The sequence below is a fragment of the Halichoerus grypus genome, chromosome 8 (genome assembly GCF_964656455.1).
Source record: "Halichoerus grypus chromosome 8, mHalGry1.hap1.1, whole genome shotgun sequence".
Lineage (NCBI taxonomy): Eukaryota > Metazoa > Chordata > Mammalia > Carnivora > Phocidae > Halichoerus > Halichoerus grypus.
This window is the reverse complement of record NC_135719.1, coordinates 140961945-140980624: the sequence shown is the minus strand read 5'-3', so window position 1 is coordinate 140980624 and position 18680 is coordinate 140961945. Positions and strand designations below refer to the sequence as shown.

Below are 18680 nucleotides of genomic sequence, written 5' to 3'. Positions count from 1 at the left end.
GGCTCCTTTAGATCACGCTGAATACTTCCTCCTGGAGGTTCATAATGCACCTTAGCACTTTAAAGATGCTAAAATATTCTATATGTAAAGAGACCTATCAGTTTTTGTTCAATCCTGCATTTTCCAATCTTTGGGAAAACTGTTCGGAAATGCTAGTCTAGGGTTTTTTGGAAGGCAGAGAGGTTGACTTTTTTTCTAAAAATATTCTCATGGGATTGTTAATTCTGTTACCTTCAGTATCATTTTTCCCCTTCAGTTGGGTCACTGCAATCACTGAAGCTTGTTTTAAGCCAATTAGATCATTTGATTGAGATTGGTCATATAGACTATTAACAGAGGGAGCTCCCCCAGAATGTTGATTCTAGAAAAAGATCCGCTTTCTAGGGCCATTTGCATCCTGTGGGCCCTCTCTTTTCCTTTCCTTTCCTGCCGTATCATCCAAAAATTGGATTTCATCCTGTTTTATGTGGGAGACAGACAGAGCTTGCCTAGAATGAAAACATCTCTGAGAGTTTTAACTGTGACTTATTCTCATTTCCAGCATCTAAAGGCAGTGGGTTAGATTAAGAACTAAATAACATAATACTGTGTTCCATATGGCATAGGGTTTTGGTTACTTAATAAATAAAAGTGTTCCCTGAGAATTTTGAGAAATAGGGTTTTAGTACTATAGCTGCACAGTCAGGATTACCCCAGGATTTGAAACAGGGGACACAGGGTGGACTTAAGGGTTATATCTGATCCTGAAAAATCTCTCCCACTAAGTCTTTCCAAGACCTGTGTTTATTTTAGTATTAGAGCTCCAGTAGAAAATATGAATGTTGCCCAATTAGTTCATCTTGAAGGGGATTCCCATTAAATAGGAGCTACCAGGAAGAGACTTTGTCCCTAAGTCCCAAAGACATTTTATTTCAAGTCACCTCTCCAGGGTGAGACCCCAGCTGTCCCTGTGGTGCTAATTACAGTGGCAGTTGGCCAAGCATCTTTATCTCAGCCTGTGACTTCCCTAGTGCTTGCTAGGTGGTCTTGTGTCTCCAGTGGGGCTGATGATGTTTTGTAACCTTTGTATGTTTGCTTTAGAATTATGCTCACCATAAAATTGAGCTTTTTGAAAAAAAGAAGAAAGGAAAAAGAAAAAAAGACATTTTTGACAAGGTTTAAATTTCAGATGGACCAGGGTAACAGTGTCCCTACCAATCCTGCAGAATTTTCAGATGAAAATGATTCTCCTATGTGTATGTGCACACTTCGTTACGATGTGACAGAGTAGGAACTCTGTCCACTACTGTGGACCCTGATTTTTCTTCATCTGGAAACATGGCACCATTCTTGTTTTGTTTCAGCAGTATACTTTGTGCTGTGTTAGTGAGTTTGCTCTGCAGTCTTTAAAAATTTAAAAGCAAACGGGGGCACCTGGTTGGCTCAGTCGGTTAAGTGTTCTATCCTTGATTTCGGCTCAGGTCATGATCTCACGGTCATGAGATCAAGCCCCACGTTGGGCTCCATGCTCAGCAGGGAGTCTGTTGGAGATTCTCTCCTTCCCCCTGCTTGCCCGCACATTCTCTCTCTCAAAAAAAAAAAAAAAAAAAAAAATTTAAAAGCAAACAAAACAAATGAAGCAATATGTAACTTCAAGAATGAGTAAAGAAGGAAATGAGAAGAGACCTACCATAAGGGGGACATTTTACCAGCCCTTTTTACCATCCATTACTTCCAGATTCAAAGCTCATCTTTTTAATCTTTTTTTTTCTCATTTTGGTAAAGACTTTCATTTTTATCTGCATTCTTCTTAATATATTTCAAATTTGAAAAAGAATTCTCTGTGCTGTTTTTGTTTTTTTTTTAATTTTATTTATTTATTTGACAGAGAAAGAGAGAGACAGGGAGAGAGGGAATACAAGCAGGGGGAGTGGAGGAGGGAGAAGCAGTCTTCCTGCTGAGCAGGGAGCCCGATGCAGGTCTTGATCCCAGGACGCTGGGATCATGACCTGAGCCGAAGGCAGACGCTTTAACGACTGAGCCACCCAGGCACCCCTGTTTTTGTGTTTTATCTACAAATCTTCAGTGAGAGAAAAGGATTTGACCTGTAAATGAGGCCACAAACTTGGCTTCTAGGACCCTAGTTTTTTCTAAAGAACCACTGAAAGTACCTGATAGAACCTTAAAGCTTTTAAGGAGCTCAGTTTGAAAACTAAGATTTATTAGACTTACTGTTTCTTAAGTTTGAACTGAAATTAACACAGGCAGATTTAATTTCCATTTTATAAGAATTGACATTTAATGTCAACTATACTTCAATGATAAAAATCTTTTTTAAATTGACAGTGTTCAAAATTAACTACCCAAAAAAGCAGCCTTTTGTACATTTCTAGTATTTAAGAATAGAAAACTGAATTTACTTACATTAAGCACCAAACTTTAAAAAACTAACTTTGCTGGAGGAAGTAATTTTCTGGACCGTTTAATGTTTACAAAATAGTATATTAAACTCTTTGGGTTCCTTGCTGGGTAGTTTTTACAGAATGCACTGTCAAATCCCTGTCTACCCATAGCCTTTCTGACTTCAGTAGCAGGCACCCGGAGTAAAAAGTCTAACATGCTGTGTTTTCCTTGGTAGGTAGGTGAATTTCAACTAAGAAATTTGCTTGTGTGTATGTGTGATTTGAAGTTACTGTCACTTGGCATATTATCCAGTTTGTAGAAGGTTTCCCAGTCTTGAACATTATAGGTAGATCATTCTATGCTTAAATTCTCATATATTTAATGGAAAAAGATTAAAGGAAGCACAGATGTTAACAGTGATTTTCTTAAACTTGAATTCCTAAGGTTATACTGTGTCAGTAACAGATGAAAATAAATTCCAAGAATCTTGACACCGTTCTGTTTTCTAGCATATTTTTTGTGATTTGGGGTGTGTGTATTATTTGTTAAAACACTTCATCCTTCATTATGAGGCTAGATTACCTCCTGGTTGGTTTTGTAACAATTCCAGTAATAGATTTTAAATTGTGTTTTCTCGGGGCACCTGGGTGGCTCAGTCGTTAAGCGTCTGCCTTCGGCTCGGGGCATGATCCCAGGGTCCTGGGATTGAGCCCCATATTGCATCGGGCTCCCTGCTCCGCGGGAAGCCTGCTTCTCCCTCTCCCACTCCCCCTGCTTGTGTTCCCTCTCTTGCTGTGTCTCTCTCTGTCAAATAAATAAATAAAATCTTTAAAAAAAAAAATAGTGTTTTCTCTTAAACCATTATCCCTTTTAGTCAGATGAATTTTATATATTCAGATGCTATACAGATACAGTATTCCTATTAACCCCGTTCTCTAATCTTAGAGTGTCTTCTCTTTGTGCGTATATCTTCTGCCGGCAGCTCTGAGGGTTAGGGTTCCATGGTGTGGAATTCATTCTGTAATTGTTAAAATTATCTCTTACTGGTACTGCCCTGTCCATGTTAAGTCATAATATCAGGTAATAGAAGGCAGTATTTTTATTTCAGGGCTTCATGAGGAGGACCACTTCTAGTATCAACCTCTTCAGTGTGGTTTTTTTTTCCACATTTTTTTAATTAACATATAATGTATTATTTGTTTCGGGGTACAGGTCTGTGATTCATCGGTCTTACACAATTCACAGCGCTCACCATAGCACATACCCTCCCCAAGTGTCCATCACCCAGTCACCCCATCCCTCCCACCAACCTCTTCAATGTTTACAAATTGCTTAGAATGTTAGATTATAATAACTGATGGTTGCCTCTAAAGGAGTAAGAAAAAAAAATTGAAAAATTTTTTAGTCTCTAAATACTTTTCCCTGTAATTTGAAATACTCTTTCCATAATTATATATTTAAATTAGTCTGATTTGTTACTTTTCACTGCCTTAGAAAGTATATAATTGGTACATTTTATGGCTCAAAATTGCAGCTACCACTGATTCATAATTCAAGTTTAACTATTTGTTTACATTTTCCGAAATTTCTACATGTGAATTTGACAGCATGTCATTTGCAAATAAAAGCATTCACTAGCTTGCTTTTTTTTTTTACTGTGCAATTTGAAGTACATTTGAAAAAATGAATAAAATTATTTTTGTTTCATACCAAGAAATGGATGAAAAGAGGCTGCTGGATCCAGGGTTGAAAGTTCGTAAAGGCCTCTGGGATTATACTCTGAAGAACCAGCAGATGGAATGCCTGAGTGACTGAAGAAAATGGGTGCTAATGCATCTAACTATCCTCATTCATGTTCCCCGAGGGTAGGGGGAAATTCTCAAGCCCAACAGACTTTTATAGGTAACTTTCAGTTTTTCTAATTTCATTTTCTTTTGTGGGTATAAATAGAATTGTGTTTTCAGTGGTCTTTTTGGCTGAAAAGAGAATTGAACTGTGAAAAAGTTATTATAGATAATAATTCTGCAACATCTAGGTTTTTTCCCCACAATGTAAATCAATCTAGTATGATTTTTATCCTGACCAAGCTGCTATAGCACTTTTAATCTTTTCTTTGGTGTCTTAACCATAATTGCCAGTTGCCCTCAGAAACCTGGCAGTCTCCATTGGTGTAAAAATAGTGGAATACAAGCTTCTTGCATCCTGGTCCATTTATTTTCCCCAGTGCAAAGCAGCCTTGGTATAGTTAAGAAGAAGAAAAAAAAATTTCACGATTACATACAAGTAGTATTCTTAATTTACAAATCTGCTTAACTCTCATTTCCTAAAAATCCTTGATTAAAATCTGTGATACCTGGTTTTTGATAGCCAGAGAACCAAAAACATTTTGTCAAGTAAATAATAATCTACTCTGTTAGTCTCTATTCCTTATTTAATATAGAAGTAAACTTAACTTTTTAATAACTTCCTTTATAGAAATAAAAGTCAATTTTATTTGAATGGTTCAAGAATATCTGTAAAAATTTTTAGCATGAAATATGTGTTAAAGTGAACATTGAAAATGAATGTTAAGAACAAAGAAACAAATTTTCATTTGTTTGATTTCCTTCTTAGGGACATCATCCTATTCTCAGCAAGGCTATGGTTGTGAATCAAAATTATATAGCCTTGACCATGGCCATGAGAAACCACAAGACAAAAAAAAGAGAACCTCTGGCCTTGCCACCCTCAAAAAGAAGTTTATTAAGCGTCGAAAATCTAATAGGTCTGCCGATCACGCCAAGCAGATGCGAGAACTCCTCTCTGGGTGGGATGTTAGAGATGTTAATGCTTTAGTGGAGGAATATGAGGGAACTTCAGCCTTAAAGGAGCTTTCTCTACAAGCCAGTTTGGCTAGACCAGAAGCTCGGACATTGCAGAAAGATATGGCCGATCTTTATGAGTACAAGTATTGTACCGATGTAGACTTAATATTTCAAGAAACTTGTTTTCCTGTTCATCGTGCCATTTTGGCAGCGAGGTGTCCGTTCTTTAAAACACTGCTTTCTTCCTCACCGGAGTATGGGGCAGAGATTGTTATGGACATCAATACAGCTGGTATAGACATGCCCATGTTTTCTGCTTTGCTACACTACCTTTATACAGGAGAGTTTGGAATGGAGGACTCAAGGTTTCAAAATGTTGATATCCTCGTTCAGCTTAGTGAAGAATTTGGAACACCGAATTCCCTTGATGTAGATATGCGTGGACTTTTTGATTACATGTGTTATTATGATGTCGTCCTTAGTTTTTCTTCAGACTCTGAACTGGTTGAAGCTTTTGGTGGAAATCAGAACTGTTTAGATGAAGAGCTCAAAGCTCACAAGGCTATTATTTCAGCACGGTCCCCATTTTTTCGGAATTTATTACAAAGGAGGATACGGACTGGTGAAGAAATCACAGACCGAACTTTGAGGACTCCCACAAGAATTATATTAGATGAGTCCATTATACCAAAAAAATATGCGAAAGTTATATTACACTGTATGTATACTGATGCGGTGGACCTCTCTGTTTTGCACTGTAGCCCCTCGGTGGGGAGTCTCAGTGAAGTTCAGGCTCTCGTCGCAGGGAAGCCAAGCATGACCAGGGCAGAAGAAGCCATGGAACTTTACCACATAGCACTGTTCTTGGAATTTAACATGCTTGCACAAGGTATGAAATTCTGGTTTTTAATTTTGATTTCTCGAATTACATATTTGTCTTCCAAATTCAGAACACAGCCAGTATGTTCAATATGATTTCACTGTTTGGGATGTGCCTGGGTCAGTTATTTTGAATATGTAGTTAAGGAATCTGAGAAAGAATTGAGGGTCACCATTAATGCGGGTGTTCATTTAGTACAAAAACCAAGCATTCAAAACTAGTGACTAAGAGCAATAGATGAAATGTGAGGCTCTTAATTCCCTAATGTAAGATGATAGATGTGGGAATATATAACTACCACCTGCACCCTATCTGTGCCCAAGCTTTGAACTAGCCTCGTTTCCCAGATTTCATGGTTATTCTTGATCTAGGACTCCTGGGGTAACTTAGTCTCATTTTTATACTCATTAACTTATTGATGCTTGAATGTTTAGAAAAAGAATGAAAATTCATTCCAAAAATGAAAATAGTCACATTTGGATACAAGTTTATTTGAATCAAAGAATTAGGCAGAGTTTCTGATTTAAATTTTTATTTTTTATTTATTTATTTATTTTAAGATTTTATTTATTTATTTGACAGAGACACAGCAGGAGAGGGAACACAAGCAGGGGGAGCGGGAGAGGGAGAAGCAGGGATTCCGGTGCGGGGCTTGATCCCAGGACCCCGCGATCATGACCTGAGCCGAAGGCAGACACTTAACAACTGAGCCACCCAGGCGCCCCTGATTTAAATTTTTAAATATTCTGTATCTTCTTTTCAAACTCAACTTGTATATCCAGCAACAGCCTACAGTGTGTAAGGCACGGTCAGTGCTAGACTCAGGAGCCTTCTTCATTTAATATAAACTAAAACTTTTAGGTCAGGAAGGCACATTTTTGGGGTTATAGGCAAATGAATACATGAAGGTAACATGAAGGTAACATTAAAAGAATTATCTATCTATTGGTAAACATTAGAATGTTAACATTTCAGAGCTGGAAAGAGACCTTCCACATGGAACAAAAGGAATTTGTGGTCTTGAAAGAATGCATTCTTTGCTTTCAGTGGCCGAATTTTAAAATAAAACAAGCTGGGGCACCTGGGTGGCTCAGTCGTTGGGGTTGGGTGTATGCCTTCGGCTCAGGTCATGATCCCAGGGTCCTGGGATCCAGCCCCACATCGGGCTCCCTGCTCGGCAGGAGGCCTGCTTCTCCCTCTCTCATTCCCCTTGCTTATGTTTCTGCTCTCGCTCTCTCTCTCTCTCAAATAGATAAAATATTAAAAAAAAAAAAAAGAAAAGAAAAGCTATATGACATGAAATTACTTGAGAAATTTAGCTAATGAGTATTTGCTGAAAGAACATTAGAAGTTGCCAATTAAAAGAAAAGGTTAATGGCTGGGTCAAAAGACAGGAATTTAATGAACTAAGGAATAATGAAAGCTACACACATTTTTCTAACTTGAAAATAAAAATGTGTGTTGTATGGCTCAATCAGCAAATTAATAGGACTTTAAGAAATAAAATAAAGCCCCAGCTTAATAACAATAAGAAATAAATTACATGAGAGGAATTATACAAAAGAAGGCACTGATAAACCTGAGTGAAAAAAGTTGAGATTTCTGGGTGCCTGGGTGGCTCAGTCGTTAAGCGTCTGCCTTCGGCTCAGGTTGTGATCCCAGAGTCCTGGGATCGAGTCCCACATCGGGCTCCCTGCTCGGCGGGAAGCCTGCTTCTCCCTCTCCCACTCCCCCTGCTTGTGTTCCTGCTCTCGCTCTCTCTCTGTCAAATAAATAAATAAAATCTTTAAAAAAAAAAAAAAAAAAAAGTTGAGATTTCTGTTACATAAAGGATCTTTTGAAATCTTACTTTACCATTATCTTTTTAGTAATAGTACAAATTTAGTTTTGTTACCACAATTAAAATGTTAAAATATTTTTATCAGTTTAAAACAACATTACATTAATAATAGTAGGCTATTTTGATGTCAGACTACGGGAAAATAATGTTATCAAAAATAACCTAGCAGCTTGACCTACCACTATTTTATTCTGTAAAACCAAATTTGTCAGAAAATGCCTCTACAGAAAAATTTGAAGGTTGTGACATTGCCCAAAATGTGTAATAACCTCTGTTTTCTCAAATTGGTTTTGTTTTTTGACATGTTTAAATAATAAACCAAAGTATACTGTATACACTTTGCTGGGGTTTTTTTTAAAGATTTTATTTATTTGAGAGAGAGAGTGATTGAGAGAGAGCATGAGTGGGGTGAGGGCCAGTGGGAGGAGCAAACTCCCCGCTGAGCAGGGAGCCCGATGTGGGGCTCAAGTCGTGGGACTCTGGGATCATGACCCCAGCCGAAGACAGACGTTTAACCGACTGAGCCACCCAGGCACCCCACTTTGCTGTTTTTAAAAAATGGGAAAGCATCCCCTAATACAGTTCTTTGGGGGTTTGTTGTTTTAAGTTTTGAGTGAAAAGTAAAATTGTGAGCCAGCTCTTGGCTGTTAGGTAATACTTGATCTAGAGTTCTTTATGTTAAGTGAGTTTAAATATTTTTTTTTATCATTAGGTAGAAATTGTATTTTTTTAAGTACATTTAAAGATATAACACTCCTTGTATTACCTTAGTCTTGGTTACTGTAAAATATATATATGTATATATATATATTCCTTAAACCTGGGTGTACATGGCTCTCTGTTTCCTTTCATTATGCAAAATACAGAGTTTAGGTTATTTGATGTTTTTATTTTTGCACTCCATGTAGGCCTTATTTTTCCCCCATGCCTATGATACTGTACATATTAGTGTTTATAACAGACTATACCTTCAGCATAATTTTTACCTCATTTCTTTGGGAAGGAGAATATTTTGTCACTGGGAGAGTAATTTTATACCGTGAAGTTTAAGAGCTCAGACTCGAACCAGACAGATGGATTTGAATCCTTCACTACCATGTTTTAATGTGTTTGACCTCAGAGCAAGTCACCTTTCTAAGCTTCTATTTTCTCATTTATAAAATAAAAATAGTAACCTTGTAAAGTAGGATTATGAGGATTAAAGGAAATAATATATGTTAAGTGATCTGACTGGCGCCTGATACATAGTTAGCATTCAATAAATATTAGCCATTAAATGGTAATCATCAGAACATATTTCATTCACTACCACGTTCTTTTCTAAAACTAACTTTTAATAAATAAAATCTAAGAAAAAAAGGGGGAGTACACCTGGGTGGCTCAGTTGGTTAATTGTCTGCTTTCGGCCCAGGTCATGATCCCAGGGTCCTGGGTTTGAGTCTTACATCAGGCTCCTTGCTCAGCAGGGAGCCTGCCTCTCCCTCTGCCTACCACTCCCCCTGCTTGTGTGCTCTCTCTCTTTCTCTCTCTCTGACAAATAAATAAAATCTTTAATAAAAAGAAAAAAAAACTATTTACATTCAGAAAAATAATTTTATAACTATTGATTAAACCTAATACTAACTATATTTTGCAGATTTTTACTATTACCAGTTTTAAAATTTTCTTAAAATGTTATCATTAGTGAGATGATGCATGCCACTTATCAAACTATTGTAAATATCTGGCTATTTGTCATTCTACAATTGGTTTTTCTCAGCAGGAGTTCTACAAGCAGATTAAGCCTGTAATACTCTGAGGCATCTATTGTGTGTAATGAATTAGCATTTCTCTGATGCATCCAGCATGGTAATAGTTATGTACCATTTTGGAGAGAATTAAGAAAATAGTCACCAAAATCATCTTTGTTCTATGATTCAGACAAGGGCTTAACTTGTAGTTAAGCAACGCTGTGAGACTAGCCTGTTGGGCAGCTTGAGGGTAGGACCTTATTGTTCTCATCTTTGTGTCCCCTGTGCCTGGGACATAGTGGGCATTCAGTAAATGATTCTAAATTAATGACTGTTACTTTTTATTCCTAATTAGATTTAACTTCAAAAGTTAAAGCCCAGTTTTAAAAAGAAACAAATTCTGTCAAGGGAGGCTGGGACCTTGAGACTAAATACGTCCTTCAAGATGGAGAGATGATTTAATAGTTTCAAGAGCATCGTAAAAAGAGGCGGTATAGGCAGACAGCCAGAGTGGTTTGGATAAAAGGGCAGCTTCCCGGCCTACACTGAGAATGCGTTTTATTCAGACAAGTAGGCAGTCACTATTAGGGAGGTCAATTAATAGGTAATGGGGCCTCACTGGCCTGGCATTTTAGGATGAGCTTTAATTTCACTTGATTTCCTACATAGATTAAACATAAGCTTATTTCTGGCTCTTCCAAAGCCCTAAAGATATAGTAAAGGAATAAAACAAATATAAACCCTCAAGGACGAAGATACCCAAGAAGAAAACAAGAGTGGAGAAAGGATACTGAAATTTTTGGAAGCTGAAAAGCAGATAAGGACTGATCACTGACTTAAAACAGAGGAGCAGTCTGTAACTCTAGAGCCTATAAAGGGGGCTACTGAGGATAAGAGAGGCAATTCACAGGGGGTACTTAGTACTCTGGGAAGAAGGGGTAAGTGTTGCAAATGGAAAAGAGAGATTTGATTTTAAGTCTTGACTACTGAATGGATCAACCCTTTCCCCCACCGCGGAATTCACCTTTATAGGTGGTGTCAGAAAGGAATGGGGTTTTGTTTTACTCCATATAGTGAGCTGATTTTCTGAGTACCCTCTATTAATCCATACTCACCTCTGATTTGTGCTACCTTTTTTTCTAAGTATGTTTGGGTTGGTACTTTTTCCATTTTGTTTCAGTGGTCCATCTGTTTGTTCTTTACATCAGTATCACTTGTGCCACTTGGCAAATCCTAACCTGCCCCTTCAATTCCCTTCTCTACCCCCCGCCCCCAACCAAACACAAGAAACCTTAAGATTTATTTTCTAAAGAAATCAAACTAGAGAGATTTCAAATCTGGAAATAGCTACGAAAAGGGTGGGTGGGGGTGTGGGGTAAAGCACAAGGTTGAAATCTGAATTTATGTCAAAGCCTGCAAAGTAAATGGCAAAATCACTCCCGTTCCCCTGCTCTAGTCTAAGCCAGGCAGATACAAGATAAAAAATTAGAGCTCTAGAAATGGTGAACAGCCCAAGAGAATATAGACTGATGGAGACCAATGTTGTGGAGTTCCATGATGAAGTTATGCTCAGGAGTTAACATGGTGAAAAAACCAGTTTGCCTTCCAGTTTTTCTACAGAGAAGACTATAGTCAGCAGTCCTACTTTTGCAACAGAGCTTCCACACAGCAGTTTAGTGCTTCATTCATAAATATGAAAACCCGTCTAAGGCTCAGTGGACATTTGAAGAAAGCTTCCAAATTGAGACAGAGGTCAGAACAAAGTATTAGCAAAAACCATGAAGAAAGCAGAAGAAAACAACAGAAGTAAAATACCCTTATGTAAGAGAGTGCTCTGTTGAATCAATGAGACGTAAATAGGATACTGTAAGAGTAAAGACAGGAACTCTTGGAAATAAGATAGCAGAAATTAAAAAGATAATAGAAGGATTGAAAGGTGAAATTGAAGAAAGCTTTAAAACAAATAACAAAGAGCTGGACAACAGTGGAGACAAATAAGAAAACTATAGTATTGGTCCAGAAGGTATAACAATTTAACAAGTGGTGGTTTTAGAAACATACCAGAGAAAATGGAAGAGAAGCCAGTATCTGAGGAGTAATATAAGAAATACTGCTAAAGCTAAAGGAATTTCTGTATTAAAAAGTCTTATCCTGGGGTGCCTGGGTGGCTCGGTTGGTTAAGCATCCGACTCTTGATCTCAGCTTGAGTCTTGATTTTGGGGTTGTGAGTTCAAGCCTACTTTAAAAAAAAAAAAGTTTTATCCCTTTCTCTAGGGAAAAAGAGAAGATTCTAAAATGTTACAGAGAGGAAAACATTCGGTTCCATACAAAGAAACAGGACTCTGAATAGTACTGAGCTTTTCAGTAGCACCAGCCGAACACTGTGATATAGTGGCACAGTGCCTTTGAAAAGCTGATGGAAAATTATTTTCAACACAAAATTCTATATTTAGCCAAACTGTCAATCAAGTGTAAGGCTAGATAAAGCCATTTTTTTCAGTCTTGCCTCAAAGAACTGATCTCCCTTGCACCCCTACTGAGGAAGGATGTATTCCACTAAATGATGAAGTGAACCAAGAACAAAGAAGTGTGGGATCCAGGAAATGGCGTCAAACACAGGAAATAAGAAAGGGAAATCCTGGGCGCCTGGGTGGCTCAGTTGGCTAAGCGACTGCCTTCGGCTCAGGTCATGATCCTGGAGTCCCTGGATCGAGTCCCGCATCCGGCTCCCTGCTCGGCAGGGAGTCTGCTTCTCCCTCTGACCCTCCCCCCTCTCATGTGCTCTCTCTCATTCTCTCTCAAATAAATAAATAAAATCTTTAAAAAAAAAAAAAAGAAAGGGAAATCCTAAGTACTGGCTATATAGTAGGTCTAGCAGACATCACGTCTAGACTGGACCAGGAGGGTGAAAGGCTCTAGGAACATTAAATGACAAGGGACATTGAAAGAGATTTCATGGGTCTTTTGGTGCTTTTATGAAGACTTAACAGTAGATTTATAGAAAATGAAGGAAGTGGCGCTGTGAATTGTGTTAAGACTGATGAATCACAGACCTATACCTCTGAAACAAATAATACATTATATGTTAAAAAAAAAAAAAAAGTAGGAAGGGAAAAATGAAGGGGGGGAATCAGAGGGGGAGACGAACCATGAGAGACTATGGACTCTGAGAAACAAACTTGAGGGTTCTAGACAGGAGGGGGGTGTAGCCTGGTGATGGGTATTAAAGAGGGCACGTATTGAATGGAGCACTGGGTGTTATACGCAAACAATGAATCATGGAACACTACATCAAAAATTAATGATGTAATGTGTGGTGATTAACATAACATAAAATAAAATTTAAAAAAGAAAAAGAAGTGGGAAAAGAAAATTATAGCTCCGAGAAAAATTTAAAATTACATATGGAAGAAAATATAATTCTGGTATGCCACTTGGCTCACAGTAAGCAGTATTTAAATATGAACACTGAATATTGATTTAATAAAAATTATAATACAGAGAGGTAAATACCAGAAGAAACAACTAAAAAATTGAGAGGAGGTGCCTCTGGGGAGCAGAACTGGGAGTAGGAAAGACATAGGGCAGATGGTTTTGTCTTTAGAATAAGCTTTTTATTACTACTAGCTACAAGACCTTTTAGATCATGAGCATATACTGCTTTGATTACAAAATTAATTTTTTAGTACAATAAAGATATGACATCAGTGCTCAGAAGAACCAGAGAGACCTAGATAGGATAGGCCTTAATCCTAAAGACCTGGGGGATTTGTCATATCTGTCAATAATGTTAACTAGTAAGATCATGCTTATCATTTTAGGTTACAAAGGGCTTTTACTTTCTCCCATTTGGTCTCCCTGACAACCTGTGAGTATAGTGGGGCTCAGAGATGAGTAACTAGCCTTCTCCTGAGATTGTGAATAAGGTTGTGACTCATACCAGCTCTTCTGACCCCAAGCCCAGAAATGTGGGCATGGTGAGAGAGGGGAGCAGTATGAGAACCACTTTCCAGGGATGAAGGTGGGAGGCCACTGTGGCCCAGTTGTAAGAACAAAATAGCAGACTAGTGATTGAAGCATCAGCTCTGAGGAGTCTCAGCCGTGAGCCTGATTTGTGCTGAACCACTTGGGCAGGAGTAAGTGAGGGAAATGTGGGCCCAGTTAAGACATTTAAAAACTGTGGGGGCAAGGGCCTGGGTAGGTCACCACTCAAACTTTGCTTCAGAGCACTTAGCCAGAGAACAGAGGGCTTTGTACTGAGTAAGCCATTCTTTCCTGAGTCGATGAGTGTTCCTGTGTCAGTTATTTGACTTTTTTGGCTGTCAGCATCACGACCTTCTTCCTAGTTTTGAGAAATTCCTCACGGTACAGGTCTTGATGGAGGGCAGAACCCACCCCCCAGTGTAAAAACCTAAAAGGTCAAATACTTGCTTTCTCAGCCTTCTCAGTGGTTAATGTTTAAGCACATGACCTGGGCTTTTTGAATGGGAGCTGATAGAACAGAAAAGCAAGTGTTGTAGAGAATTCTTTGTATAAGCAGGGTAGGAGCAGCAACATCTAGCGGAAAAGCAGAGAGGTCAGTGGCAGTGATGCTACTGATGGCATCTACCGCCTGTACACAGAGCAGGAGTTGTGGTGGTCACAGGCTCTCTTCCCACTGGGCTCTCTTCCTGACGTAATGCTCACTCTGCAGCCTTCCTCTGCTCTTGTTTGTTTTCTGAGTCTGGTCTTCAACTTTCTTAGGAACTGTGGGCTAACAATATCCTTTCAGATAAATCCCTTTTCTCTTTAATTATGCCAACTAGAGTTGTCTTCTGTGGTTACAGCTTGGAAACCTGGGTGATAACAGTACCTATAGTAAAAAGACCAGTGTATATAATTCCAAAATAGATGGCTAGATTAGAAGAGCCTCAAAAGAAAGATCAGGCGTTTGAGCACTGACTTTCACGATGATTTTAGCGTACACTACACTGTGTAAACACCTCTGAAAATGTGAGTACCATGGTGAGAATATGTATTGATTTCTAATTCTTTGAGTAAAAATCCACTCTTTAGGAGAACTGTAGGTTTTCTCATGAATTTTAACAACCTTGGGCCTATCATAAGAACTTACATTTCCTTGTTATAAATACTCTTGACCTCAGAACAAAATAGCTCAGGATTAGCACCAATATCTACGTGTATATTCCAGGTCAGGGCATTTTACAGTAGTACACTTTAAACCACAGATTTTATTTTTTCATCTTGATCAAAAATGTATTTTTCAATCTATGGAATATGAAAATTATTTATAACACTAGTTCCAAAGTGGACTCTATAATGCATTGCCCATATTTTTAGTCATAATGCATGTGGTTATATTTTATTGGGTTAAAAATCTAACAGAAACAACTGAAAGCTATGACCTAATTTTCCCTTAGCAACTTGGTCAGATTTCAAGAGTGTGTGATTCAAAACAAATGCAAAGTAGTAAAGACTAACTGTTCCGACTCACTAAGCCCTTCCTCCCTCTTCCATCCTCTCCACTGTCTCTGTGTTGACATTCTTCTTCTGTCTCAGTTCAGTTGAACTGGCAGTTCATTATGCTTCTATCTGTAATTGTTTCCTCTTTAGCAAATTAGTCGGACTATACTTCCTAGAGAATAATGGAGCTAAGTTAAAGGCCATTATCAACAACAGATAAGAGTAAAAATGTAGATTTCGGTTACCTATACAACATAGATGAAGAATTAATCTCAGCTTCAGGAATAGCAGTTCAGATGACTCTCAAGTTACACATCTCTAATCATAATGACACTTAGCGTTTAAGAAATTCTTTACTCAAAATTACGAGTAGAGGGGCACCTGGGTGGCTCAGTCGGTTGGGCATCTGCCTTCACCTCAGGTCAGGATCCCAGAGTCCAGGGATCAAGCCCCACATCAGGCTCTCCGCTCAGCGAAGAGCCTGCCTCTCACACCACTCATGCTCTCTCTCTCCCTCTCTTTCTCTCAAGTAAAGAAATAAAATCTTAAAAAAAAAAAAAATTATGAGTAGAGCTCTAAAGTGTAATATTTTACTGCATTTTTTATTTTAGAACTTAAACCATTTTTCATACAGACTACAAACTCTCCACCTCTGATCCTCTGCTCACACTTTTCTTTGGTCTTAGAATATCTTTGCCTTTCACCACGAAATGTCCAAGTTCTACCATACTCTTTAAGGCTAAATTCACATGCTATTTCCTTTGTTTTGTCTTAGGCATTCCAAATTAAAAGTATTTTCTACTTCCTGCAAACTTCTAAAACACTTCTTTTACTTTTCTTTTAGGTTCTTACATCTAACTTATTTTGAAATTACCTATGTACCTGCCTCATTTCCTCTATCAACTAGTGTACTATATACTCTCTAAAGACAAGGTCAAAATCTTCATCATCTTGAATCACCCAAAGAACCTAGCACAGTACTTTGCTCTTAGTAGACTCTTAGTTACATTTTTAAATTTTTTTTAATTCAATTTAATTAATATATACTGTATTATTAGTTTCAGGTAGAATCAATGAGTTACATATTTTGAGTTACCTTTAATACCTATGAAAACTGAGTAACTTTTTCTTTTTAAAAGGGGGTGTGTGTAATAAACGTTTAACCGTTGAAGTTGCAAATAAAATTAAGATGCTCAATCTCAATCTAGAAGATAAATATGAAGCATTGTTTTTAAAAATAAGTTTAGAGGTGGTCAAAATGGTGTATAATTCCATACCATTAAACTCAGTTTTAAGTTTCAAATAAAGTCACATCAACTCTTTCTTTTGTTGTCCATTGATATGTAATAGGTATCAGTTGAATTTAACATATTCTTGGAAGCCAGTGAAGACTGTCAATCTTTTGAAGCCAAAAAGTTTAATCTGAGGACAATTAGAAGCCTTTCTCAACAATAAGCAAAATCTTTTCTCTGTCATACTAAAATCCCAAGAATACCACAGTTGAGGGAAATGATGAAACAGGAAGACTTGCTTGTTTTGGTTTGGTTTTCTTCCCCAACACAGATTATGTGTTTATTATAGTCAAGATCTGAGAGATTTAATTAGAACTGTGTAGACACTAATATAATCAGTCAAAAGATGAAATGCTGTAGTCAGGTCATTAGGATATGGACACAAAACTTTGAACAACATAGGGACAAGAAAGAGCTGAGCTTTTATTATTTAAAGAGTATACTGAACTCTGAACACCATGAGGATATTGGAAAGCATCTGCAATGATGTTGCCCAATGCAATGTATTCTGAAGTAGAGAGAGACTTGATTTCAGGTTAGCATTTTTTTGAACACCATTGCTATGCAAGATGCAATACCAGGGAGAAGAGAACTAAAAGGAACCATGTTTGAATGTCACTATGTTCCTAGCTTCATGATGGGCACCCTACATATGTTTTTCGTTTCATCTTCACAACAACCCTGTGGAGCTTGGAGATTTGCTCAGGTTCACAGATAAATAACGGTACCCAAATTTAATGGTATTTTATAAATACGAAGTCTGGGGTCAGATCTGTGCTCCAATCCTGGCTCTGCCACATACTCACCATATAAATTCTTCCTGGGTTCCTCAGATGAGCTTATTCCTTTCTCTTCACAGAAGTGTGGGCACCAAGCTCTATGCCTGGCTTGCATTTGGGAGGGCCTTAACAAACATTTTTAAAGCTGAATTACAGGGGCGCCTGGGTGGCTCAGTTGGTTAAGCATCTGCCTTCAACTCAGGTCATGATCCTGGGGTCCTGGGATCAGCCTAGTTGGGCTCCCTGCTGAGTGGGGAGTCTTGTCGTCTCTCTCTCTCTCTCATTTGCTCACTCTCAAAATCTTTTTAAAAACTGAATTACATTAACTCTTTGATAGACAGTTTCTAAAGATAAGAATTGAGTTATTTTTCTTACACATCATTTGACAGCACGGTTCCAAGTTTCCAAAGTCTAAAGAAATTACCAGATTCAGACTTTTTTCAGCTATGATACATAGGATTACAATTGCAGAGAACATTGAACATTGGATGGCAAAACAAGACCATAAAAAATGGTCCATAGAGTTTTCCCATGGTGGTAAGCTGTTTGGTGTAAACTCCCACTCCACTTTGATTCCATTGTAGTCACTTTTTCTCATAGAAACACTAAGAGAAGTCGCCTAATTGTTGCCTTTTCCTAAAGCCCCAACTTATTTTTGTTTTTCTGACTCTGCCATAGTTAAATTTTGACTACTCTTACACCTTCTATTGCCAAGGAGTACAAACTAATGCAATCCAAGCTGCAGGTTATTTGGGGGAAGACATTAGTGATTGAGGAAGGAAAATGATAGAAGAAAGAACCTCAGCATTGTACAAATACAATATTGAGATACAGAATTGAAGTTTTTGCCTTAAAACCAAATATTACACTTATTTCCTAAAATGTCTAGAGTAAGGGACTTTGACCACACACAGGTGTTTGTCTCCTTCTGGTTTTGAAAGTGGCTGGAAGAAACTATTCCAAGAATTAAGGTAGATTAGTAATAACGTTATTTAGCTGTTATTGTGTGGAATACCTCACTTAATCTTTATGGTAACTGGTATGGTAGCTACTGTTGTTCTTCCTATTATAGAGATGCTCTTCCTGTTATTAGAGATGCAGGTAAAAATACTTGCATTGTTTCTTCCCTGAAGCCACTTCTAATCACATCTACTTTATATGTATGTGAATGTGTGTGTGTATTTCACATGCATATCTTGTTATGTTGTAGCATAAATAGTACCACACTATACATATTATCATTTTGCCTTTTTCACACTTAAGCTTTGCAAAAATTATGTCAATATGTAGAGTTACTTTATTTTAATAATTACATTTTTTGTTTTGTTTCTTTTTTTTAAGATTTTATTTATTAGAGCTAGCAATGGGGAGGGCCAAAGGGAGGGAGGGAGAGAGAGAAGCAGACTCCCCGCTGAGCAGGAAGCCTGACACGGGGCTCAATCCCAGGACCTGGAGACCATGACCTGAGCTGAAGGCAGATGCTTAACCGACTGAGCCATCCAGGCACCCC

The 18680-nt window shown here is 37.9% G+C and overlaps 1 protein-coding gene across 2 annotated transcripts in view; it reads left to right on the top strand.

The window, feature by feature from the left end:
* BTBD7 (BTB domain containing 7) overlaps nucleotides 1-18680 on the top strand; it is an 81353-nt gene that overhangs the window by 22141 nt on the left and 40532 nt on the right. For both annotated transcript variants that reach the window (XM_036071586.2, XM_078054131.1), the window contains exons 2-3: nucleotides 4097-4284; nucleotides 4996-6075. In XM_036071586.2, coding sequence (XP_035927479.1) covers nucleotides 4203-4284; nucleotides 4996-6075 — 1162 coding nt within the window. In that variant the 5' untranslated portion in view covers nucleotides 4097-4202. The remainder of the gene's footprint in view (nucleotides 1-4096; nucleotides 4285-4995; nucleotides 6076-18680) is intronic.